The following is a 23,316-nucleotide window of genomic DNA, read 5'->3' on the forward strand; positions in this document are numbered from 1 at the left end:
TGCTCCACTCAGCTGTGTAATTTACAGCAGCAAATTTGTTGATGTAGATTCTTTTCCTCTGAATTGAGGAACATAATTGAAATTTGATGTTTTAGAGGTTAGCATTGATTTGCTGTTCATACTTGCAATAACAAATTTTACAAGGAGTTTATGGAAGTAAATATGGGGTGGGAAGTTTTCATAAATAACCCCATAAAAATGCATATTATGCATATATGCATTTATTTATTTTAATTTATTCACTGTCATGTAAATATATGGTGTAATTCCCTAAATGGTTCATCTATTTATTCAAATTTACCATTTTTAATTTTTTAGTCTCTCTACTATGTTTAAATGAGCTATGTCAGTTTTTTTTAATGGTTTAGAATTAGAGTTTAGGGGTACTGACATAGAGGAATTGAAAGATTATAATTCAAAGTAAAGAGATTAAAAAGGTAAATTTTAAAAAATAAAAGAACAGTTTATGGAATTATATGCTTTGCTATTTAAAGTTTTAAATGGTCAAATAAACAAATTTATAAAATTTAGTTATCAAAATATTTTACTTCTAAAGGATATCTATGAAGGTATAATTATTAATATTTAAAAAAATTGGAGAAAAAAAATCTAAATTTTAATTTTGAGAGGGGGTGATAAGGAAAAGTAACTGCATTCCTCGAGCAGCGTGGAATACGATTCGGGTTGCGTTCTAAAAGCGCAAGTTTTGGTTTTGAGAGGAAGAGACCCGGCTTCTCAAGCGAAGCCAATTCCTTCGCCTCCTTCGTCGCCGTCTCTACCCCAAGGCTTCAACCAGTTGATCATGGCCTCCTCCGACACCAACATCGCCTTCCCCGAGCGTGCCTTTGCCGCCGCAAGTGCCGCAGTCCTCTCCGCCATCCTCACTAACCCTCTCGATGTCGCCAAGGTGAATCTCACCATGGATTTCCTCTTCTTATTGTTCCTTGTTGTGATTTTGTTTGTATTTCTGAATGTTTTGTATTTCTAAATGCATGCATTTTTGTGAATTGCAGACCAGATTGCAAGCGCAGGCCGCCGGAGTTCCGTATCATCATTCGCAGCAATATCATCAGATTGGGAAGCATTTATCATCTCCTGATCTCAAGAAGGTACAGTGAATCAATCAATCTTGTTCCATTTTTCTTTTAATTTTTTCAATGTTAAGTAGTATTTGATAATTCTGGTCCTTGCTCCTTAATAAGCAATTTTTTTATTTAGACCTAGATTGATTGAGTGGTGTGTTCTTTATTGGATATAGAAAGGATTGGAGAAATTCTATATAATCATAATTTTGCAAGAAGAGTCTTTTTCCTAAGTGTCATATCACAGAAAGGTCCTTAAATTTTGATGTTAAATAGAAAGGAAGATAAAGTGAAAGAAATTAAAATTAGTCCAATGACAAAGAGAACCTTTAAAATGATTGAACAAAGTATTATAGTCTACGAAGTGACATCTTGTTATTCATTAAAGTCGTCTTTTTTCTCTTCTGCTCTCTTTTTGTAAGTGTATAGCAGTTTTTCTTACCTTTTCTTGACTTATTTTGGTCCTAGTCATCCTGACAATGGCCTAAATATGTTTTATTGTTTGGTTTCATAATGATTTGCTTCCTGGTTCGTATGTATTCTTAGAATTTCTCCAACCATGATTTTCTAATGTTTTTTACTAAAACGTTTTCTGTGCTCAATTGTTTTCAGTACAATGGAACTCTGGATGTATTCTTCAAAGTCGTTAGAGAGGCAGGTGCTTATTGTCTCTTGATGAGAAATTTCATTTTTATGCTTTCTTTAATATATAATTCGTGTTTTCGCTGGAAGGCCATACGGTTACATTTTCAGCGACCATATTTCAGTGATCTTTCTGATTTTAAATTGTTCTTTGCAAAAATCTCCAGGAAGGGTTTGCTAGATTGTGGAGGGGCACAAATGCAAGCTTAGCATTAGCTGTACCAACTGTGAGTTCCGCATATTTTAGTACAGTGGTGTCATTTTCTCTTCATTCTTTTTTGTCATTTGTGAGCCTTCCTCTAATTATAACTGTGATAATTATCATAATTGGCATCAATTTTCTGTACCATCCTCAAGTAGACAAATTTTCTTTATTCACAAACATTTGTTAGAGTTGTATTATTTCTAGCTGGAATAGTTACATTTTGCTTATATATTGGATGATAATATCACACATCTTCGGATCAGACATTCACCGCACATACTTTTATTTTTCACAAACACTATTAGATTGTATTATTTCTCACGAGTTGCTTGTTCAACAAAAATGATTTGGAAGGGTGGTCAGGTTTTCATACTGATCTATCTTCTTAATACGGTAACAGGTGGGTATATATTTACCATGTTATGACGTTTTCCGCAACTGGGTTGAGGAATTCACTGATAGGAATTATCCTAACCTGACACCTTATGCTCCCCTAGTGGCAGGCTCAGTTGCACGTTCTTTAGCGTGCATAGCTTGTTCTCCAATTGAGTTGGCTAGGACACGTATGCAGGTACTGTACTTGTAGATTCCATCTATTATATTTGGACTTTTTTTTTTATTTGTATGTGTACCAGGTAATATATAAGTGTTCTTAGTGTGTAAATTTGGATGTGAATTGTTGAAAAAAAGTGGTACTGTGATGGTTAATAAGTTTTAATAAGTTTGTTAGTTATAGATAGCAATTGAAATTTCTGATTAGGCCTAAATGATAAATGAGACAGTGATTTCTAATTTCTATTTTATCATACCAGCTATATGTGGATGGCAAGTTTGTTGAACTCTTATTTCCTATTTGATATTTTCCATATTGCTTTTTAATTTTTTTTTCTTGCTCAGGTTTATTTGTTTTTGCAAATAAATTTCCCATTTTATCTGATCAATCTATCATTGTTGTGCTAATAGTAGGCATTTAAAGAGGTTCGAACGGGCAGAAAGCTCCCGGGGATTTCAATTACCTTGCTTGGTGTCCTCTCACCGTTGAGGAGTAAAAATAAAGTACTTAACTGTATGTTCTTTCCCTGTTGATTAAAAACTACCAGCTAGTTATGAAAGAGAAATATCATCAATGAGAGAAATAAGTCTTCTTTTTTCCATGAATCTTAAAGTTTGTTTCAATTATCATAAAAGATTTGTTTTTTGGAAGCAGGGAAAGAGTATCGTGTTCTTTGGACTGGTGTGGGAGCCCAACTTGCTCGTGATGTCCCCTTCTCTGCTATTTGCTGGTCGACTCTTGAACCGGTGAGGCTTTTCCATGGATTTTCATCTGCAAAAGATTATATCAGCCCAGTGTTTGGTTACGAACAATCCATGTTATTCAGTATTTTATTTCCTTATCTTATCTAATACAGATTAGAAGAAGACTATTGAGACTTGTCGTCGATGAAGAAAGCAATGCAGTAACCATTCTTGGTTCAAACTTTTCTGCTGGCTTTGTTGCTGGTACCCTTGCTGCTGCTGTCACATGCCCTCTTGATGTTGCCAAAACCCGAAGACAAATAGAGGTTAACTCTGGGTTTGAACATTTTATAGTGATCTTATTCAGTCACTAATTATAATTTTTGACATGTTTGACAACAGAAAGATCCCGAAAAAGCTCTGAACACAACCACAAGGCAAACAATTGTCAAGGTTTGGAGGTAAACATCTCACATGTGCTAAATAAAACAGATGATGACATGAGTTTTAAATTAATCTTATGCTAATATGCCAAGAAGAAAACATACGACCTGATTTACTTATGTCATGAACCTGATAATGCAGGAGTGAAGGATTGAAGGGACTTTTCACCGGTTTAGGTCCGCGTGTTGCACGTGCAGGCCCTTCGGTTGGTATAGTTGTCTCCTTCTATGAAGTTGTCAAGTATGTTTTACATCAGAGGCAAGAAGATTTATGATAGCATTATTCTGCTGCATTTTACACAAAAATGTATCTTTTTTTTTCCTCTTACAAATCTTCGGCCAAGGTTATAAATAAGCAGAGAGAATTCAGCCAATCATAGTGCACAACACCAACAAGCACATATACAAGAGAAACCGATGATCGATTCATTGATAATTGTAGGCACAAAAAGAGTGAACCTGTCAATGGACTAAGAATACAAATACGACATGGTTATGAACAACAAGAGTACGAAACCAGTCGACTTTTAGAAATGCTAAATGAAGAGTAGTATGTCCATGAATGAAGTCCAAACAAGTTAGAAGAGCTTGTAAGGAGAAGATGCATCCAGGGGATGGATGAGGTAAGTGAGAACCAGGGCCACCAACATCAGCACATATGCAATCCCTTGATCAATTGATGTACCTGCAATGCATGCAAAAAGTAGCTTCATTTCAGACTTGATTGAAAACTCTTCATGTTATTCTAAAAGTTTCTGTGGATGGTATGTTGCAATCTTATGAATAAGCTGCTGATCAGAAAAAAAGGTTCAAATTTATTAATTGTTTGGATAAATTTGGAAATGAAGCAGGAAATAAACAAGTAGATCTAAATTTTGAGTTAATATTTTAGTTTTAATTTAATATGCTTATTTATTTTTGTTTGCACCAAAATGACTTTGTAAAAATCATATTTATTCATGCACATTCTGATTAAATTTTAATTAAAGATTTATAAGAAAATAAACTACCTTTTTACAGTCTGGCATTAAAAAAAATTAATATATTAGCAATTATTCACTTCGGAAGGATATAGTTGGTGTTTGGTTCCCGGAATGAATTTATATATATATATATATATATATATATATATATTAAATTTTCAAATTACATCCAACAACCAAAAAAACTTCATTCTTAAAACAAGAAAAAAATCAGATAAATTTTTACTATGTAACTAAACTTAGGTTTATTTTCACTTTGATTACTGAATTTCAATTTGTATTAATTTGATCACTCAATTTTAATTTAATATCACCGGGTAATAAATCAAATATTTCAATCCCTAATTGATTACAAGACTATTTAAAAATCCAACTTAGTCTCACCATGACATATTACTAAGTTTATTGGAGGTGTTTATGTCATCGAAAAAGAGCAACACCATTCATTTAAAGACTAAAATTTATTGATTTACTACCCGTGAAATCAAATTAAAATTGAATAATCAAATTGATATAAATTAAAGTTTAACAAGTCAAAGTCTAGGGATCTACTTAAAAAATTTACCAAAGAAATCTAAAACCCTATCCTAAACATAAAAATTTATCAATCCAAAAACTGGAATAATAAAATGATCATAATAATCTCCGGCCCAAATTTCTCTCAATTCACACGGAAAAGAAACAAAACCCAAACATAAAAAGAACACACAGTTATTGAAAAACAAAACAAAATCAATGATCAAAAGGGAACAAAAATAAAAAAAATAAAAGAACAAAACAAACCATCACTAGTTGGGGCTGGGGCAGGAGCCACGGCGTGAGCTGCCGGCAAGACGATCCCGAGAAGGAGAACCACCACCACCACCATCAATGTAAACCAAAACCTATGTATCACAACCGCCATTAGTCTCTTTATCTATCTTCCTCTCTCTGGGGACAAGATCTCTATTGAGTGAGAGAGAGAGAGAGAGAGAGAGAGAGAGAGAGAGAGAGAGAAATCGGAGAGAAAAGAGAGCAAAATGAACCTCTTCTCTTCTCACTTTTTCTTTTTGTCTTTTTCTCTTAAAGACGTTGAGCAAAATGAGGTGCTATTTATATAGGCAAAGGAAAGTTGGAGGAAAACGACAAAAGAAAAAGGTTATGGGTCCCACAATGAAGATTAGTCCAGCCTGTGATTTCGTGGCACCTGTCGAGTTTTGTGGGCCCCAACGGCAAAAGAGTTGTGCGGGCCCGCCGTACTGCTACGTGGCATGAGTTGATTGAGTTTATTAGTTTTAAAAATGTTTTTACTTCTGTTGAATAATTGACTTATAGTTATAAGTTATAAAGAAATACTCCCTATGTTCTTTTGTAGTTGTCATATTTTTAAGTTTTTCTATATTTTTTTTACTCATTTTGTTTTTTTTATATGTTATGAATAATCGAATCTCACATATTAAAAAAGTTAATTATTTTATATAATTTAATAAAAAAATAGTTTTTTTTTTTCCAAAATTACCCCTAATTTATATTTTCACATTTCTCTCTCATATTAAATTTCAAGAAAAGAATTGAATAGAGTGTTAGGGTAATTTTGGAAAAAAATAAATAAATGCTTCTTGATGTTTAAAAATGACCGATAGAAAAGAACATGGGTTTATGACAGATAAAAAGAAGCGAAGGGAGTACTTGTCTTATTAGAAACTTTGTGCAGCATTAAATAATGTTTTCTAAATTTACTCTTTAATTTAATGTACGTGTACAATTTTTAATAAATCAAAATCAACTGAGCATTAAATTATATTCTCCACTAGTAAGATTTTAAATAGGGGTAATTTTAGAAAGTAATGGATTTTTTTATAAAATATAAGTAATCAACTAATTTTAACTACTTTTTTTTTAATCGGTATGAATTAGTTAAATGTGACAACTAAAAAGGAATATGGGGAGTATTGGACAATTTTTTGTTAAAAAAAAATTTTTAATATAGTGGATTTTTATTTATGATATATATTTATAAACACTTTAATTTTTAAAATATAATAATAATTTTTTAAAATAAATGAACTAATAATCCAATGAATTCGATTTAATGGTAGATGAACTAGCAACTTTATAACCATCATGTGTTAAAGCACAAAGAGAAAGTAAAAGAGAGAACAACAAAAACTAGGGTGAAAAAGACTAAATTACCCTAATATATATATATATATATATATATATATATATATATATATATATATATATATATATATATATATGAATATATGAATATTATGTTTAAATGTTTGATTTAAATTAATTGTGTGGGTGTTAGTGTGCCTTGTCATGGTTCTATAATAGTTACTATAGAACTTGACTATGGCATCAACACTCTTAAATTTATGTCTATAATGGAAAACAGGTTTTTTTTTTAAAAAAAAATTATTTGAAAACAAATATCAAATTTCAATTCAAAAGTTTGTCATTAAGACTTATATTAAATGGATTAAATTGAGTTGTTACAAAATAGTACTAAATCATTCAATTTCTTATAGATTTTTTTTTTGGGTTTTCAAAAATTTTAAACATTTTATGCTGTGTTCAAATTTTGATGAAAACTTCATTTAATAAAATCTTTTAAACTTAGAATATAAGTTTTTTAATGCAAGTTATACAATTTTAAGTTTTGCCAATAATTTATATTTTGAGAAAGTGGGTTTAAACCTCAATCCATGAGCATGAGAACAGTGGACATATGTGTTAAAATATTAACTTCATGCCATTGCCAGTGCATTTCCTTGACGTAATTTGCCTACATTTCATTAAAAAAATATATTCTTTTTTTTTTTTAATTTCGTAATCACTAGAATCGATTATATAATTAAATCGGTTACCCTATGACAGAGGTAGTTATCTCATATTACAAAAATTTAATCAAATACACTTACAAAAATTTGAATAAAATGACCAATGAAAAAACTTTTTTTCGAGGGTTGATTTTAATAAAGAAAAATGCTCATAATATCACAAATTGAATATTAAATACTCTTACCTTACTGTGAATACTAAATAAGTACAAAAGCATCTTGTCATTTGAAACCTAAATAATGTTATTGAAATATGTAAGCAAATGCTTGCAATGGATTAGAAGCAGATAGGATTCTTCTTTCACATGGCAAGCTACCTTGTCAATGAAGCACCTCAAAAAGCAGCTTAGAATTATTAAAGGCACATATTTTTAGGTTCCACTGACTTTTATTCTATTTAATTGCGAGAAAGGGAAATCAGTTGAAGCCTTCATTTTAGCAAACTTTTTATATTTTTATTTAAATCTTTCTACAAGTGATGTTACAATCCATTTTATTCAAAAAAAAAAAAAATGTTACAATCCAGTAAGTGGTGGCTTGTCTACGTTGCCACAATAAAAAGAAGGATCTTCAATCTTTTGACAAATATTAACTAATCATGAATTTTAGTAGATAGATAAAATATCAACTCTCCATTTAAAAGAGGATGACTTACTACAAATTCAAGATCTATCTTAATAGGAAACTATTTTCCAAACGGTAAGAATTTTATTACTTTAAGACTATTGTAGTTAGGATCACCGTTCATCACGCCAAATTTTTTTATTTTTATGCATAAAAATAATAGTTTAACACTCAATAAGATAAAACCTAATATGACTTTATACTAACAAATTGATGATCATCTTAAATAATATAAATAAATAAATGGTAATACATGTATAAATTTTTATTATATATTTTTTCTAAAATATCAAATGCATCATAACATGAAACTGTAAACATTAAAACACTTAAAAAAGCATTCATTTAATAGCATTTAATATTAAAAGAAAAAGAAAATACAATTAGTTTCAAGAGCTAACTGGACCTCCAGGTCCACCAAAATAGAATGTGTCTTGAGTACCGCTGGAGTTAGTGAGAGGTCCAACTTTGTAATAATTGGGATATGATGAAAGTGGATATAACTCATCTATCGGTAAATTTAGTGATTGTTGAGCTGCGTTTATGTATTTAATCTGTTGAAAAACACATGCTTTGTTAGCACCTTCATCTGGGAAATGACCACTTCCCATGGGCGGCAATCCTGCATCTGGATACCCTTCAAATCCGGCGGTTCCACCAAAATGAAGCTTAGTGGCACGTTTACTTAAATTGGTGAAAAGTTTATTTGGCCAGTAACCTACTAGTTTTTTTTCAGATCCATAAACAAACCACCAATTTAGTGTTGCGGGATCCTGTCATAAAATCATCTCCATTAGAACATACCCTAATCAAGTTAGGGTTGATCCAAATAGTAAAGATTTAGTTCACTTAAACAAATAATTTCAATTCTGACCATTTGTATATGCAAAAGAACACTTAATACCTCACTATTATAGAAAACAGGTGGATTAAGAAAAAAAAAAAACCCATACATGATATTACTCAAAACCCTTTTAAAGTTTTTGACCCACTAATTTTTTAAAGCCACAGACTCTAAACTAGTTTATGTTCGACATACTAAGAGCTCCATAATTCAATAAAGAGTAAACTTTTCTCAACAACTTTTTTTTTCATATAAAAGAATTTAAACTTGAAACTATTTGCTTAAAGACCCAAAATCTATCATTTGGACTAACCTATGATAGTTTTAGTGTTTTTTAAATAAAATATATAAATTATAGTAAATTTTAATTTATTAATTTTAATAAAAAATAAAAAAAATATGTAAATAATAATTATGAATGAAAATAGAGAGAAAAGAAAAAAAAATTACTTTGAAAACAGAAATGTGAACGCCATATTGTGGGCCATTATAAGTGGAGACAGGTTTAATGGCAATTCCAAGAGGTATATCTTGACTGACTTGAACAAACCCAGGGCATCTCATATCCACACACCCTGTTCTTCTGAAGCCATCATCCTACAAATAAATAAATAAAATAAAATAAATTTGATAAGTTTAAAAGATTTAATAAATAAATAAATAAATAAAAACATTTAATTGACAAGCTTGCTTACTGTCCAAGAAGTAGCTAGCCTTGTGTTCTTATCCCCATATACTGAGTCATCTACCTATATATATATATATATATATATAATGTCTAATTAAGAACAATTTTTTTTTAAAAAAAAAAGGAAGTAAAAAAGAAAAATAAGAAGAAAAAAAAAAACTTACAGTCCATCCAATGACTAATTGATCAGAATGGTCCTTATCATCATCATCATTACCAATCCAAAAGAAGGCAGAGGAGAATTGAGTGTTTGTGAGTTGAGGCAAACCATAGACATTGATGAATGCTGAAGCACCATAATACTCATAGTTTTCTCCATATGGAGTATGCCATATTGCCCACTATAATATATAACATCAAAATAATTAAAAACATTATGCATAAATTAAAATTAATCTAATCACTATATATATTATTCACAAAATAAGTAACTCTCTAAATTTTTTTGAAGTTTTTTTTTAAATGAATACCTTTTGGTATTCATTATATATATTGTATGGACTTTATTTGCATTCATTGTTATATGTATGTGAGAATCTTTTAAGATAGTTATTATATATACATACGAGAAGAAAAATTAAACGGAGAAGAATATATATATATATATATATATATATATAGGATCTAGCTATCTAGGTATTTGTGCATTTCATGAAAATATATTTACAAAAATTTTTTAAAGATTATTTTGGGGGTGTTGTGTACATTTGTTGGTAATATTATAATTTACAATATTTTATATATTATATATTTAATAATAAGCAAATCAACATATTTAAGGATTAAAAGTTACAATATAGTTTGATTATTTGAATATTATTTTCCACTGAATTTTATAGGATGATTTCATACAATTGTGTATCATTATTAAAAAAATTCAGTGTTGAACTTTGAAAATGATTATATGAATGTAGGCTCATCCACAAAATGGATGAGATCCCATGGCTTTTTGAAAGAAACAATCATCAAATGATTTTACATGGAAGAGTCATCATATGAAATCTCTTTAATTTAGTTTAACTAAAAAAATGATTTATTTATTTTTTAAAAAATAAATATTTCTAAAAACAATAGGGTGTTTTAGTGAGATAAATATGAAAGAAAACAAACAGAACAAAATGGAAATAAGTAATATGATATATAAAAATTAAGAAAAAAGATTACCTGTTGTTCAAAACTATTTATATGGACAAGATTGGGAGATGAAGAAGAAGAAGAATGCATCATCATCATTTTACTGTGCTTCAAAGTTGATCTCATTCCCATAATAAGTTCTTCCTTTCTAACTCTCTTTATAACCACGGTTCCTTTTGGACACCTCTCACTTTGCAATCCAACATGCATTAATTTTGAACTATTTAATGAATTTTCATCAAATAATCCTTTTGGATAATAACTTGGCCTTAACTGCAAAATAATCATACACAAATATATTCATAATTATACATATATATATATATATATATATATATATATATATATATATATAGCTATGGAATTAATAATAATATTATAAGATGAAGAAGAGGACCTGAATTTTATGATGTTTGAGAGATGGATGATCAAAAGCTGGTTGTTTGTAGATATCAACACAATCATATATGTCTCCATTTTCCTATCAGAATTAAATGAAAAAACAAAAAGAAAATTTAAATAAAAATAATTATATTAAACTTTGATTAGTGTTAAGAAAAATTAATTAATTATGATTAATTGTGACTTACTATTATGGTTTTGATGGCTGGCTTGTTGAGAAGCTTTAGTTGTCTCTCAATCTCCAAGTCTTCTTCAATTGTGAGGTTATATCCATTACCAAACACAAAGCTTGGAACTAAATGAAGCCAAATGAAAATTAGAGCAAGCATCATCTCTAATATGCTTGTAATGTTTAATTTCTCTACCTTCTGATCTTATATATATATATATATATATATATATATCAGTAAAGATTCAGGTATTATTTATAGGTTTATTTTAAACAAATAAAACAAAAAAATGATTGAGATATTAGCTAATAATATTGAAAATTTTAAACAAAAGTTTAGTTTTGAAATTTCATTTTAGTTTGTTAGATTTGTTTATTTGTTTGTTTGTTTTGATGTTGTAAGATCATATAGTTATCTTAATATTATCATTCTTCTTTTAATTTTAATAATAATTTTTCATTTGTTTTGTTACCTACACCAATTGCATAATACCCCTTATTAATAACAAATTTATCAAATAATAAAAAACAAGCCATAACCATAAAATTACAAGCAGATCAACTCACAAATAATATAACTATAATATCATCATCTTCTTCTTCTAATAATAATAATAATAATAATAATAATAATAATAATAATAATAATAATAATAATAATAAGTGCTTTTTTTGCTTACAATTTTTGCTATTATCTTATATATACAATTTAAGTGGATGGAAAAAAAAAGAAATGAACAAAATCAGAATGATAAGCTTTTCTTATTTTTTTTTGAAATAATTAAAGGCTGACATTTATAATAAGACAAACTCTAGGCCCTTACATAAAACACCAAAACATAAATATTTCAAACACTCAAACAATACCACAAAACAAAGTCACATAAACTCAAAATAATAACCAACAATTAATTAACTTCTCTCTGATTCAGGCATGCAAGTCATAATTAAGTTCAACCTCTTCTTCTTCACAGCAACAAAACCTCTCAATTCACTAGTAATGAGTAGCAATTGTAGCAGTAGTAGTCCAAAGGAAGGCCCCCATGGCAAATGTCCTCTTCTCGGCGACGCCACCGGAGGCCGGCAAACCATACTGAGCTAACAAACAGTCCAACCTCCATTCCGGCATGTTCTCATACTCTTCCTTGCTGTACCTTGGATAGTGCAATGGCATCTTAAACCTCTCACACTTTTCCTTCTTCCCATTATAACCATCTACACTATTACTACTATTACTCTTTGCCATTGTCTCCATCTAATCTTAATTCTCTTGCATTGAAGTCCTCTGAGTTTTCTTATGTCTATATATATATATATATATATATATATGAATGGTATTGCTATTTATATTCATAGATAGTATCAAAAGAAAAAAGCTTTGGTAGTATCATAACTTTGGAGAATTTTGTATGTTGTTGTATTGTTTAATTTTAAGTTTGTAGAAACCTTTTTTTATTGGGCGAACCTGACGAGAAGAACATAAACCGTTGATGATCGTCACTATCAACTATGAAAAGAGATTTTTTTATATAATTAATTACGCACTTTTGTAGGGTTTTTGTGTAATTTTTTAATTTGTAATTGTTTTTTTAAATCAATGGGAAATGACTTCAGAGACAAAGAAAATTCTTCCTTTTTTTTTCAAGAATATAGAAACACAGCTGTTTAATTGAAGGGGGAAATCAAAAAGCTTGGAAACAATAGAAAATGAGTGAAAGAAAAATAAAAATAAAATGAAATAATTCACTTGCAATTATCCAAATGATTTTATCCATGTTACTCTCTAAATTCTCAATTCAACACATGTTCTCAGAGTTCATCCTAACAAAGAGACTCCTTCAAACAATTGAGTCCATAAAAGTCTAATAGATTAATGAGAACAATGATAAGTAAGAATAAAAGGGAAAAGAAAAAAAAAGAAAAATGTGTACTTAGTGTGACAATTTCAAGTCCACATTGCTTGCATTATGTGGTTCAATCCTAAATAATATCTTTCCTTCCAAATAAGGTTCACCATCTGGTCAGGCTTTGCAAGGATTTAGCTTCATTGGTCGGAAAAGCTTCCTGTATTTCATCTTGTGAAAGCTGAAATCGATTAACAGTCAATGTCGGTGTTGATATTTGGTAATCAATGAAGAACATGATTCGACTGTTCAGTCAACGACGACATCCTTGAGAGTATCATGGTCAGTCTTTGGTGCTGTTGGCATATCGATAAGCATTTGTGGAGGAGCAAAGTACATGTGCACCGACATCATGCAGATTGTGATGCCCAAGAAAAGCTATGGAAAAAAGAAGAAAAACATGTGGATAATAGCACAGCATATGAAACAGATAACATTGGCACGCCATAACGAAAACTGAAGGAGTAGAGCTGATATTTATGAATTAAACATATGTACCTGAATGGTTGGCTGGAAACTGAAAAGATATATCGATATAATCATTGTTAGCAGCATTGCCATCGAAGTTGCATATACCTGAACAGAGTTATTAAACAAAAGAGAAAGTTCACTATATACTGGAGGACAGTACGAAAGTCACATATGCATAATTGTGGTCAAATATGGGCCTCAAAACCCGGAAATCACAATATCTACAGGAGGTCAGCAAAGCAATTAGGAAGGTTTTTCCAGTATTACTTGAGCCCAGATAAGTACCCTTTTTTCACATTTATCATATATTGTAGCATTGACATGTTTCCTTCAATGGTAAAGCAACAATATAAGTGAAATTAAGATGAACTTAAAGTAGAAAAGTATAATACCATAGATGTCCTGTAGGCTGTAGGCATATTAACAGAACAAACATATTAAATTTGACAAACCTCTGTGCTTCTTCTCAGTGTCATGCTTATGATAGAAAGTATATGGATGATATTCTAGACAGAAATACATCACATTTTGATGCACTTAAATTATTACCATATGCAGAGAACATGAGAGTTAGTTACCTTGATAATGTTATCAGCATATTTCATCAACCATGACACGAGCAGCCCACTTGATCCTAGATTCAATACAACCAACCATGTTGTAAGAGTGTAACCATTAAAAAGACGTTGCCACCAAGGTCCCTTATCAAAACCAATTCTAAAATCATCCCAGAGAAGCCGTAACATATTAAAGATGGCACCGAACCTGTCAAAAGCTATCAACATTATTAGAGAACTGAACACAACGTTAAGTTCTTTATAGAAATAAATCAATCATACTTTTCAGTTGGGAAGTAATCTCAAATGGTTATGCTTGTCTACAGTCATGCCTATGAAAGATAAAATATCGTATTATGTTGAAAAGCAAAAGAGCTAGAGAACAGGGTTTATAAGGATACCTACGTATATAATTGTACATTCTGCCAATACAAGCTGTCATTGTTCTTCTTCATTAGATACTCAGTATACACACCAGCCAGGGCTGAAAGACAGGCAGAAACCAGTCCAAGAATATAGCCTTGTATAGGTGATGAAAAGATGGAATCACAAGTAGCTTCTCCGCATCCTTTGACCTGCATGGAACCCAACAATGTGCTTTTCTTGTTAACCACAAGACAACAAGTTGGAAATGTCCATTCAATAGTAAAGAAAGACAAAAGGATAGTTAGCTTTGGAAATTAGTTACAGTATAAAACTATTAATTATGCTAAACAGCTTCTCAAGGTTACTCATATAAACCATTTTTTTTTAATGTTTTTCTATAGAGCATATAGAGGACAGCAATAGAAGGGGCTGTACATCAAATTTAAGGGATTAGACAAAACTAACTCCAATAAACCTAACTTGCATGCAAGGATTGATGGAATTTTGTTTTACTTAAGCCTGGTAAGCAATTTATGAAATACAGACAACTAGGATGTTATTTTGAGCTTAAGTGTTGATCTTTGGTGAGCAGAACAAAGAAGTACATACAGAATAACTTTGGAAAACTTCTTTCTTATTACTGATGAAAAGTTAGTTCTAAGTAAAAATATAGAAGAATTATTAAAGTAAGCAAACCTGGCTTGTGGTTGTCCCAACAGCCAAAAGAACAATAGCCATCCACTGTAGGTTTGACAACTTCCTCTTCAAGAACAGCCTAAAGTATCAAAATTAAATTTTTTAACGTAAGGCCCGACATCTATACAAAAAATATCACCATTAATCCATCTATGAAATGGCTAAGACCAAGAGTTAATTGCTAAGTTCATACATAATTACGTTAAGACAATGCAATCCTTGAAATGGAGAAGCACCTAAATAAAATCCCAGTTGTGACAATTTTCAAATTGCCCATTATTTGATAAGTTGATGGATCCACGTAAGTTAATGTTGCAAACTGAACATTGTTGTGGACAAGGTATATGATAGAAGGAATTGGAAACAGCCGCACAGTCTTCCATTCAGTTGTCATCCTTGGTGGGGATGATCCTTTACACTCTTGCCATAGAAGGAAACTAGACACCAGGAGCTGATCAAGTAAAAACAAAGAGAGTCAGCAAGACCCAAGATGCTTAAGAAAAAGGAAACTTTGCCTGAAACCCCAGATACCCCTTTGTTCATTAAAGATTTGCATTACAATGCTACAGGTGAATTGATGCATGAGAATGCTAAAGAGCAGATTATGGGACCTTGAAGATTTCTGCAAGAAATGGAATGGTGGCGTAATCATATCTATATCTGCCATTAGTTTGGGAGAGAGTTGTCAGAATTCCCTGCCATGCAAACAAAAATGTATGTTGGCCAGTAAATATTTGTCATTAATGAAACAAAAAGGGATTATAAGCTTCATCTGCAGTTGAAAATCAAACATTATCTACAATACTAGTGAATAAAACGTTACAAGTAGCAGATATTCATGAGCATTACCCACATCCCACTTCAAAAACCAACTTGTGAATGTAAATATTTGCAACAAATGTAGTTATTATAGTACAAAGGATTAGAAAACCCAATGTGCAGTAAAAATTCAAAATATTATCCATTGTATCAAAGACTAAATGCTACAAGAATAATATATATATATATATATATATATATAGGTGAATTCAAAACTAATTCACTTCCAGCCTTACTAAAGAAACGTGAAATAGAACATCATCCACAAATCAATTAAACATTCCAACATCTCTTCTCATAAGCAGAAGTCACAGTACAGCACACAAATAAATGTTTAACTGTTGAAACAAAGAATGAACATATATTCAGTAAGACATCAACACACTATAAAAATTCTAATCCAACATGAAGAGATCCTTAAAAACATTGGATAAACTTCAACTACATGAAAAATACATGGAAAGCTCTTGCCTTTTCCTTTTTTCCTTTTTCCAAAATAGTCTTCTGTAGGGTTACCCACTAAGCATTCAATTAATCAAAATTTCCCGATTGAAGACTACGCCCACTTTCAATAAAATATAAACAAAAACAACAACAATAGCAATAGCAATAGCAATAGCAATAACAGTCCAATCATCACCAAACAATCGCATCTTTTGACCATCAAAAAACCCCATTTTAATCCTAATTCATAATTCATCACACAAACACCAAAAAAAAAAAAGATATTGAAAAAATGAAACAAAATGGCAAAATAGATGCAATCAACTATGAAAAATCGGAAGAAAAAGTAGATCAAATGGAAATTGGGTAAGAATTGAGGATTGGGGTTGAAGCAAAGGACCTGAGAACTTGTGAGAAGAGTGAGAAGCGCCGCAACGAAGTACCAACGCATGACTGCGCTTTGCTCACTGCTCCGCTTCACTCCGGCGAATCCCTCCCTCACTCTCTCAAGATCACGCAAGAGCGTGAAAAATGTTGAAGAGAGGACGGGTGGAATCGCCGTCCTATCAATGAAATTTGTTTTTTTTTGCGCATATACCCTTGAAAAATTATAATTACAAATGTAACCCTATAAAAGTAAGATATTTATAATAAAGTCCTTTGAAAAAACTACTTGCTCTAAAAAAAATAGTTTGATGAACATAGTTTGATGAAAATATGAAATAATAAAAGTACTAAAAAAAAAACCTCTACCAGTGGGTGGTTTTTTTTTTTGGGCATATTTTAAATATTTATTTATTGATACCTTATTATCTGATTTTTTAGTACATATTCCCACAACTGTTCTTTGTATTTGCAATATGTTTGTAGTGATAAAATATATTTATATTTATTAGAATTGAAATGGGGTGAAAACACTTTCAAATAATTTATAATTTATTTAATAATAATAATTATTATTATATTATTTTTAAATTACTTTTAAAAACGTCAAACACAATTACATATGCTTTGATTAACATAGCTGCTTAAAACCTAAATTGTTACAGTTATATATATATATATATAATTGTATTTTCACTTTATTCCTTTAGTAAATACAACATGATAAAAAAATGAATGATGGAAAAACAATATTTTTCAAAAAATTCCTTTTATTCTGTTTGAAAGTTTATCCCACGTGTTTTAAAAAAACATCTAAATCACTTATTTAAATGATTTAAATTTTTATTATTTGAACCACTTCGATTATTTAGTGTTTTACCATATGTAGTTCCACATTGTACATAGATACAAATATTAGCCGGGTTCTACACAAAAGCATGATATTTAGGCTATTTTTTTTTTTCATTAATTAGCTAATTGAGTTTATATTTCACTGTTTCTTATTTAATTAAAACCATATTTAAAACAATTGCACTTAATCAGAAGCTAAAACAAAGCAGAATACTCATCAATGGCGGGAAGCAAATAACCGTTAGGCCAACAGAATTTCAAACTTTTAGGTAGGAAAAAAAAATTTCCCAAAGAGACAAAAAAATAAAATAACTAAAAAAAAGAAAATAATAATAACGAATAAATCTCTGTCTTCAACTGCCATTCCAAATCTAAGCCTACTAGTACGCCCCTTCATTCATCACAGGTCTGGTGCTCAGAGCTCAAACAATGTTTCTCCCAATTCCCAAAATAGCCCTCCCTTCTTCTCTCCTCCCTTCTTTGGAGGAGAATTCATCATCCTCATTCTCTCTTGGTTAGCTATCCTTTCTTCCTTTCAAATCTGGTAAGCATTCTTGCATTTATTTGATTTGCATGTCTTCTTGTTTGTGCTTCATATCTCTTTCATACAATGTTCAATGCCTGTGAACTGCTTGTTTAATGAATGAAATTGTAGAAAAAGTTGTGATTTTTATTATCATGTGGTTGTTCAATCAGCAATCTAGAAAAACCATAGAATTGAAGAGATTCTTGTTGCATAAATTGCTCCTTCCCTGGCTTGGCAATGGAGCAACTTCGTCAAGTCGGAGAAGTTTTGGGGAGTTTAAAGGCATTGATGGTGTTCAGAGATGAGATTGGGATAAACCAGAGACAATGCTGCTTGTTGGCTGATGTTTCCAATCTTGCATTTGAGGTGATTGCAGAGGAAATCAGGCAGAATCTCAAGTTTGATGAGAAAAGCATGAAGTGGAAGAATCTTGAGAATCCACTAAGGGAATTGCAGAGAATACTCCGAGAAGGCGAGCAATTCATTAGGCAGTGTGCCGAGCCGAAGGATTTGTGGGCGAAAGCTCTATCAATGCATCAAAACACAGATTGTGTCGATTTCCATCTGCATAACTTGTTATGGTGCATTCCTGTTGTTCTTGAGGCAATTGAAACTGTTGGAGAGATCTCTGGTTGTGACCAAGAAGTGATACATAAGAAACGAATCATCTATTCGAAGAAGTATGAGAGGGAATGGATGGATCCCAAACTCTTCCAGCACAAATTTGGGTTGCAGTATTTAGTCTCTCAAGAGATATGTCATAGAATGGACAATGTCTTGAAAGAGGACAGATGGCTTTTCTCAGAAATGGTCTCTGAGAAGAGGAATTCGGTATCGTTGCCTTTAACGAAGCAGGAAAACAACATTGCTGAGCTTCTTATTGGTTCCAAAGGAAAGATGTTTCCGGCCTCGGTTCTTGTTGGGTCGAAAGAGTATCAAGTGCGGAGACGATTAGGAAACGACTATAAGGAGGTACAGTGGATGGGGGAGAGTTTTGCTCTTCGGCATATCTTTGGTGAGGTTGAGCCTTTGAGACATGAGATTTCTCTGTTATCGTCGTTAATGCACACAAATGTCATGAATGTCAAGTATGCATTCTCCGATGAAGTGAAGAAAGAGAGCTTTCTTTTGATGGAACTCATGACTAAGGATTTGTCGAACCATATCAAGGAGATATGTAGTGCTAGGAGAAGAATACCTTTTCCGTTGCAGGTTGCAGTGGATATAATGCTCCAAATTGCAAGGGGCATGGAGTATTTGCACTCACACAACATGTATCATGGAGAATTGAATCCTTCCAACATCCTAGTAAAATCAAGAAACTCCCCGGATGGCTACTTACATGTAAAAATCACCGGTTTTGGATTTTCGGCTTTGAAGCATTTGAAATCCTCATCAAATAAAAAAGATGTGAATCCCTGCATCTGGTATGCACCTGAGGTTCTTGTTGATCAAGATCAAACATCATCGGGGACTTCTAGTCATTCCAAGTACACAGAGAAAGCCGATGTTTATAGCTTTGCGATGATTTGTTTTGAACTTCTGACAGGAAAAATCCCCTTTGAAGATAGTCATCTTCAAGGTGAAAAGATGAGCAGAAATATAAGAGCAGGGGAGAGGCCATTGTTTCCATTTCCATCTCCCAAGTACCTTACCAACTTAACAAAAAGATGTTGGCACACTAATCCAAATGTCCGACCAAGCTTTTCTTGCATCTGTAGAGTTCTTCGGTATACCAAGAGGTTTCTAGTTCTGAACCCTGATCAAGGTATTCCTGGACTGGCTCCACCTATGGACTTCTTTGATCTTGACATAAGTTTGTCGAGGATATTCAAGACCAAGACAACAACAGGAATAATGAAGGTTCCTGAAATTCCTTTCCAAATGTTCGCTTATAGAGTCATAGAAAGGGAGAAGACTAGTATGAACATCAAAGACAAGAGTTCGGACTCAGGAAGTGAAGGGACACCGATAGGCAGCGAGGAAGCTGCTTTTGGCATGAACATCAATGATGATTCTTTCTCGTCTCTGGATGTCTTGAAGCATTCTTCCAGTATCAGTTCTGAAAACAACAAGAAATCATTTGTGAGAAAGTTAGAAAGCAAGTCTAGAACATTTTCAGGTAACAACTTACAGCTCCTTTTAATGTTTGCTTTGCTATTGATGATTCAGATTGCATCTTGGTGTTGGAATCGTTAGAATGGTAATCCTTCTTTCTCGAAATTTAACTTGATTGTGCAGCGCAAAGTCCGAAAGGAAGAGTAAAGCCACCGCAGCTAATGCACTGTGGTCGTGGCTTCAGAACAAAATCAGAGAGCTACGCAAGAACTATGATTATGAGCCCAGGACGCCGGAGGACGTACGGGCATGTTTCTGACCCAGAATTTGCATAGGTGCGGAGCTTGCATATCTAACCGAAGTTCTTGTTTTGCCATTCTGATACTGTAAACATTAAAACAAGTGTTGTATAAATTTCTAATTTAAGTGCAAATTGTTAAGGTTTTTGTGTAAACAACTTTAAATGTCATTTAGATAAATCGATTCTTTTACATTGTTGTGAATTAAATGCACTGTTTATATATGAATCCAATCAATATCAACAACCAGATGTTGAGATTCTGCAATAACAGTAAGCTTTACATAATAGACAGCAAAACATACAGAATGATGAACTTCAGTTACACACAGAGCAAAATCAGAAAGTTATATACAAGACGGTTGAAATGCCTGAGGTATGGCAGGCTATTTGCCAAAAAGAAAATAGGTACATACATATGTTAGCGAACTTATGGTTCCACACTTAACAACTAGGATGGGAGGAAGAAGGGGTCTTCCTTGTTCTGGTAAATCATGAAAAGTTGTTTGGAGTAATGCCTTGCCAGTTTCGAGCAATAGTCAAGCCCATGCCGGTCATATTTCTGCAGCTCTTCAACCGACTTCTTCAACGGGCCATTCGGATCACCATCCAAAAGAAACTCTGCCATTCTTGATCCCCTGAAGCAAATCCTTAAAGAGTTTTAGTCTCACCATTACATGGGAGGAAGATCAATTTTTATAAAGTCAGACAGTGATAACAACAATGATTTATTCGAAAAATAATCTATATTTGATCATCCTATGCTAAGAATTTTACACCTCTATATAATCTAATGTTTGTCTGAACAACCAATGAGCAATTGGAAAATTATCCGGATATACCAAGGAGCTAATCTAAATACTACTCGGTCAATTAATGAGCCATTCAACCAAATAATTTTTAATGCAATCATGCAAGACATAAGAGAACTTCATCAAAATCATAACTTGCAAGGTATAATTGACTTAAGAAAGCACAACCAACTAAAAGGCAACATACTTGAGAGCATCAAACTTGCTAAATCCTCGGTTGTTTATAAGCAATGTTCCTTTCACTGACTTCTCCTCAGCAGTTTGTTGTCGATAAACCGCACAAACGGCTTTCATACAGAGCTCAGGGTCTTTTGAAAACGACGCCAACATATCCGCCTCATATTCCCATTGCTTCATATTCTTTCCCCGTCTTATCCGAGCCAAGACTTCATCAAGCTCTAAATCACTTGGACATTCATCGGACAGATCATGAGACGAAATATCATCACCATGACTACATTCACTTTCATCAACCTCAGAATCATTGACAATGAATCCTCTCAAGCTTTCACTCCCACTATCAGAGTCACAAGCATGCAACTCATGAGTTTCATCTTCCTCTCCTTCAGCATCACCAGCATTCAAAAACATAACTTTCCGTCTTGTAATCCTGTCACTATCGATCGAATCTCTCGGATAACTCCCTTCCTTTCTGCAATTCATCCTCTCCAATTCTCCAAGCGGAAACAACCTTTTCCTGTTGGGAGTTAAATCCTCCCCAACTGCATCACCACCAACATTTGAATTCTTAAGCATGCCAATGGGAATCTCATCTTCATCATCCTCTTCCGCCTTTTTCCTCCTCTTAAGCTTGCCAATCGGTGTATCATCATCAACATCATCATCATCATCCTCACTGTCACTAGTGATCACTCTGGAACAACACTTCTTCTTCGGAGTAGGAACAGAAAGAAACCTCTCCTCTTGTCTACAACCATCAGCATTCAAAACTTCATCTTTGAAATCCGTCTCCACCTCATCACCCTCCTCATCACTGATCTCAATAACATCACCAAAATTGCGAGCTTTCAGTCTTAAATTCTCTTCAATCAACTCAGAGATCCGGATTTCCAAATCCCCACATCTCCTCTTCCATTCATTTATCTCATCCAAAGCGTTCTTGTTCTCAGTCTCGCGCACGTCGTCTTGCTTCTCCTTCTGCACAACCTGCGCCATTTGTTCCCTCGCGCGCATAGCCCCATACTCTTCCCACATCGTCGTCATCTGTTCCTCGAATAACGCGGCCATCCTTTTGTACTTCTCCACCTCCTTCTCCAAATCCTTGCATTTGGATATCAGCTCCATCTTCTCCACCTCCTTCATCGCCAGTTCGTCGGAGAACGTGCGCTTCAAGGATTCCTCCATCCCGGGAGGTTCAGCGCGAGATTGTGAGTTCGTGATGCCAACCTTCCCGTCCATCGTTAGACGAACCCGTACCCAAACCCAAACCCTAACCCTAACCCTAAATCAAAGCACTGATGAAAAAGATGATGTCCAAAGAAGCGGTTCCATGTTTGGAGGAAATGGGCAACTTCACTTATGTAAAAAAAATATTTAATTAAAATAATAGTAATAATAATTATTATAATATTATTTAAGAAAAATTAATTATGGTTCCATCAAAGTTCAAAACTTTCGAATGAGACACTTTGACATTGATTTTTCTAAACAGTTTTTTTAAAGTTTATTTCATTTTTAACTATTGTAAATCAGTTTATTCTATTTTACATTATATATTTCTTATTTAATATATATATTTTTTATTTAGCATTTATGTATAAAAATATATATTATTTTTTTTAAATATTTATTTTTAATTTTTAATATAATTTTTAGTTTAATATTTCGT

General features: G+C 32.3%; 7 protein-coding genes across 10 annotated transcripts; 2 read left to right on the forward strand and 5 right to left on the reverse strand.

Annotated features, from left to right (window-relative positions):
* The first annotated feature begins 683 nt into the window (after positions 1-683).
* LOC120280608 (mitochondrial carrier protein MTM1-like) lies at positions 684-3,909 on the forward strand. 3 transcript variants are annotated; one of them, XM_039287485.1, is made up of 10 exons: positions 684-907; positions 1,014-1,109; positions 1,695-1,736; positions 1,892-1,951; positions 2,330-2,500; positions 2,896-2,995; positions 3,137-3,228; positions 3,339-3,491; positions 3,568-3,626; positions 3,751-3,909. In XM_039287485.1, exons 1-10 carry the CDS (start codon positions 803-805, stop codon positions 3,881-3,883), a joined length of 1,011 nt encoding a protein of 336 aa, XP_039143419.1. In that variant the 5' UTR covers positions 684-802; the 3' UTR covers positions 3,884-3,909. The 3 variants fall into 3 exon arrangements, with proteins under 3 accessions (XP_039143419.1, XP_039143421.1, XP_039143420.1); XM_039287486.1 differs by having other exon boundaries at positions 819-907; positions 1,695-1,740; XM_039287487.1 differs by lacking the exon at positions 2,330-2,500.
* A 102-nt stretch (positions 3,910-4,011) lies between these two features.
* On the reverse strand, positions 4,012-5,639 carry LOC120280610 (arabinogalactan protein 41). The gene is made up of 2 exons (XM_039287488.1): positions 5,375-5,639; positions 4,012-4,293 (listed from the first exon to the last, which is right to left on the reverse strand). Exons 1-2 carry the CDS (start codon positions 5,493-5,495, stop codon positions 4,187-4,189), a joined length of 228 nt encoding a protein of 75 aa, XP_039143422.1. The 5' UTR covers positions 5,496-5,639; the 3' UTR covers positions 4,012-4,186.
* A 2,793-nt stretch (positions 5,640-8,432) lies between these two features.
* On the reverse strand, positions 8,433-11,443 carry LOC120281045. The gene is made up of 7 exons (XM_039287988.1): positions 11,300-11,443; positions 11,107-11,190; positions 10,740-10,982; positions 9,740-9,916; positions 9,583-9,636; positions 9,338-9,484; positions 8,433-8,816 (listed from the first exon to the last, which is right to left on the reverse strand). The coding sequence occupies exons 1-7, from the start codon at positions 11,441-11,443 to the stop codon at positions 8,433-8,435; spliced, it is 1,233 nt and encodes a 410-aa protein (XP_039143922.1).
* Positions 11,444-12,072: 629 nt separating this feature from the next.
* Positions 12,073-12,559, reverse strand: LOC120281389. Its single transcript, XM_039288232.1, has one exon. The coding sequence runs from the start codon at positions 12,533-12,535 to the stop codon at positions 12,275-12,277; it is 261 nt and encodes an 86-aa protein (XP_039144166.1). The 5' UTR covers positions 12,536-12,559; the 3' UTR covers positions 12,073-12,274.
* Positions 12,560-13,033: 474 nt separating this feature from the next.
* LOC120281366 (CMP-sialic acid transporter 1) lies at positions 13,034-17,083 on the reverse strand. Its single transcript, XM_039288211.1, has 8 exons — positions 16,938-17,083; positions 15,886-15,969; positions 15,511-15,725; positions 15,275-15,353; positions 14,618-14,787; positions 14,234-14,420; positions 13,683-13,760; positions 13,034-13,562 (listed from the first exon to the last, which is right to left on the reverse strand). Exons 1-8 carry the CDS (start codon positions 16,986-16,988, stop codon positions 13,434-13,436), a joined length of 993 nt encoding a protein of 330 aa, XP_039144145.1. The 5' UTR covers positions 16,989-17,083; the 3' UTR covers positions 13,034-13,433.
* A 903-nt stretch (positions 17,084-17,986) lies between these two features.
* On the forward strand, positions 17,987-20,766 carry LOC120280283 (probable tyrosine-protein kinase DDB_G0283397). The gene is made up of 3 exons (XM_039287059.1): positions 17,987-18,317; positions 18,470-20,421; positions 20,541-20,766. Exons 2-3 carry the CDS (start codon positions 18,537-18,539, stop codon positions 20,690-20,692), a joined length of 2,037 nt encoding a protein of 678 aa, XP_039142993.1. The 5' UTR covers positions 17,987-18,317; positions 18,470-18,536; the 3' UTR covers positions 20,693-20,766.
* Positions 20,767-20,895: 129 nt separating this feature from the next.
* Positions 20,896-22,953, reverse strand: LOC120281416. Of its 2 annotated transcripts, none has more exons than XM_039288260.1 (2): positions 21,655-22,953; positions 20,896-21,293 (listed from the first exon to the last, which is right to left on the reverse strand). In XM_039288260.1, the coding sequence occupies exons 1-2, from the start codon at positions 22,884-22,886 to the stop codon at positions 21,107-21,109; spliced, it is 1,419 nt and encodes a 472-aa protein (XP_039144194.1). In that variant the 5' UTR covers positions 22,887-22,953; the 3' UTR covers positions 20,896-21,106. The 2 variants fall into 2 exon arrangements, with proteins under 2 accessions (XP_039144194.1, XP_039144193.1); XM_039288259.1 differs by having other exon boundaries at positions 20,896-21,305.
* Between the last annotated feature and the right edge of the window lie 363 nt (positions 22,954-23,316).

This window comes from Dioscorea cayenensis, chromosome 17 (assembly GCF_009730915.1).
Source record: "Dioscorea cayenensis subsp. rotundata cultivar TDr96_F1 chromosome 17, TDr96_F1_v2_PseudoChromosome.rev07_lg8_w22 25.fasta, whole genome shotgun sequence".
Taxonomy (NCBI): domain Eukaryota; kingdom Viridiplantae; phylum Streptophyta; class Magnoliopsida; order Dioscoreales; family Dioscoreaceae; genus Dioscorea; species Dioscorea cayenensis.

Coding starts and splice junctions, on each gene's coding strand:
- LOC120280608 (XM_039287485.1), top strand. CDS start 803: ATGGCCTCCTCCGACACCAACATCGCCTTCCCCGAGCGTGCCTTTGCC. Junction 1,110..1,694: donor CATCTCCTGATCTCAAGAAG/GTACAGTGAATC, acceptor AATTGTTTTCAG/TACAATGGAACTCTGGATGT. Junction 1,952..2,329: donor TAGCATTAGCTGTACCAACT/GTGAGTTCCGCA, acceptor ATACGGTAACAG/GTGGGTATATATTTACCATG.
- LOC120281389 (XM_039288232.1), bottom strand. CDS start 12,535: ATGGAGACAATGGCAAAGAGTAATAGTAGTAATAGTGTAGATGGTTAT.
- LOC120281045 (XM_039287988.1), bottom strand. CDS start 11,443: ATGATGCTTGCTCTAATTTTCATTTGGCTTCATTTAGTTCCAAGCTTT. Junction 9,637..9,739: donor AATTAGTCATTGGATGGACT/GTAAGTTTTTTT, acceptor ATATATATATAG/GTAGATGACTCAGTATATGG. Junction 8,817..9,337: donor TTCACATTTCTGTTTTCAAA/GTAATTTTTTTT, acceptor ATTTTATGACAG/GATCCCGCAACACTAAATTG.
- LOC120280283 (XM_039287059.1), top strand. CDS start 18,537: ATGGAGCAACTTCGTCAAGTCGGAGAAGTTTTGGGGAGTTTAAAGGCA. Junction 20,422..20,540: donor CAAGTCTAGAACATTTTCAG/GTAACAACTTAC, acceptor TTGATTGTGCAG/CGCAAAGTCCGAAAGGAAGA.
- LOC120281366 (XM_039288211.1), bottom strand. CDS start 16,988: ATGCGTTGGTACTTCGTTGCGGCGCTTCTCACTCTTCTCACAAGTTCT. Junction 15,726..15,885: donor TTCTTGCAGAAATCTTCAAG/GTCCCATAATCT, acceptor TTACTTGATCAG/CTCCTGGTGTCTAGTTTCCT. Junction 15,354..15,510: donor ACAACTGGGATTTTATTTAG/GTGCTTCTCCAT, acceptor TTGATACTTTAG/GCTGTTCTTGAAGAGGAAGT.
- LOC120281416 (XM_039288259.1), bottom strand. CDS start 22,886: ATGGACGGGAAGGTTGGCATCACGAACTCACAATCTCGCGCTGAACCT. Junction 21,306..21,654: donor AGCAAGTTTGATGCTCTCAA/GTATGTTGCCTT, acceptor AAACTCTTTAAG/GATTTGCTTCAGGGGATCAA.
- LOC120280610 (XM_039287488.1), bottom strand. CDS start 5,495: ATGGCGGTTGTGATACATAGGTTTTGGTTTACATTGATGGTGGTGGTG. Junction 4,294..5,374: donor CCCAGCCCCAACTAGTGATG/GTTTGTTTTGTT, acceptor CATGCATTGCAG/GTACATCAATTGATCAAGGG.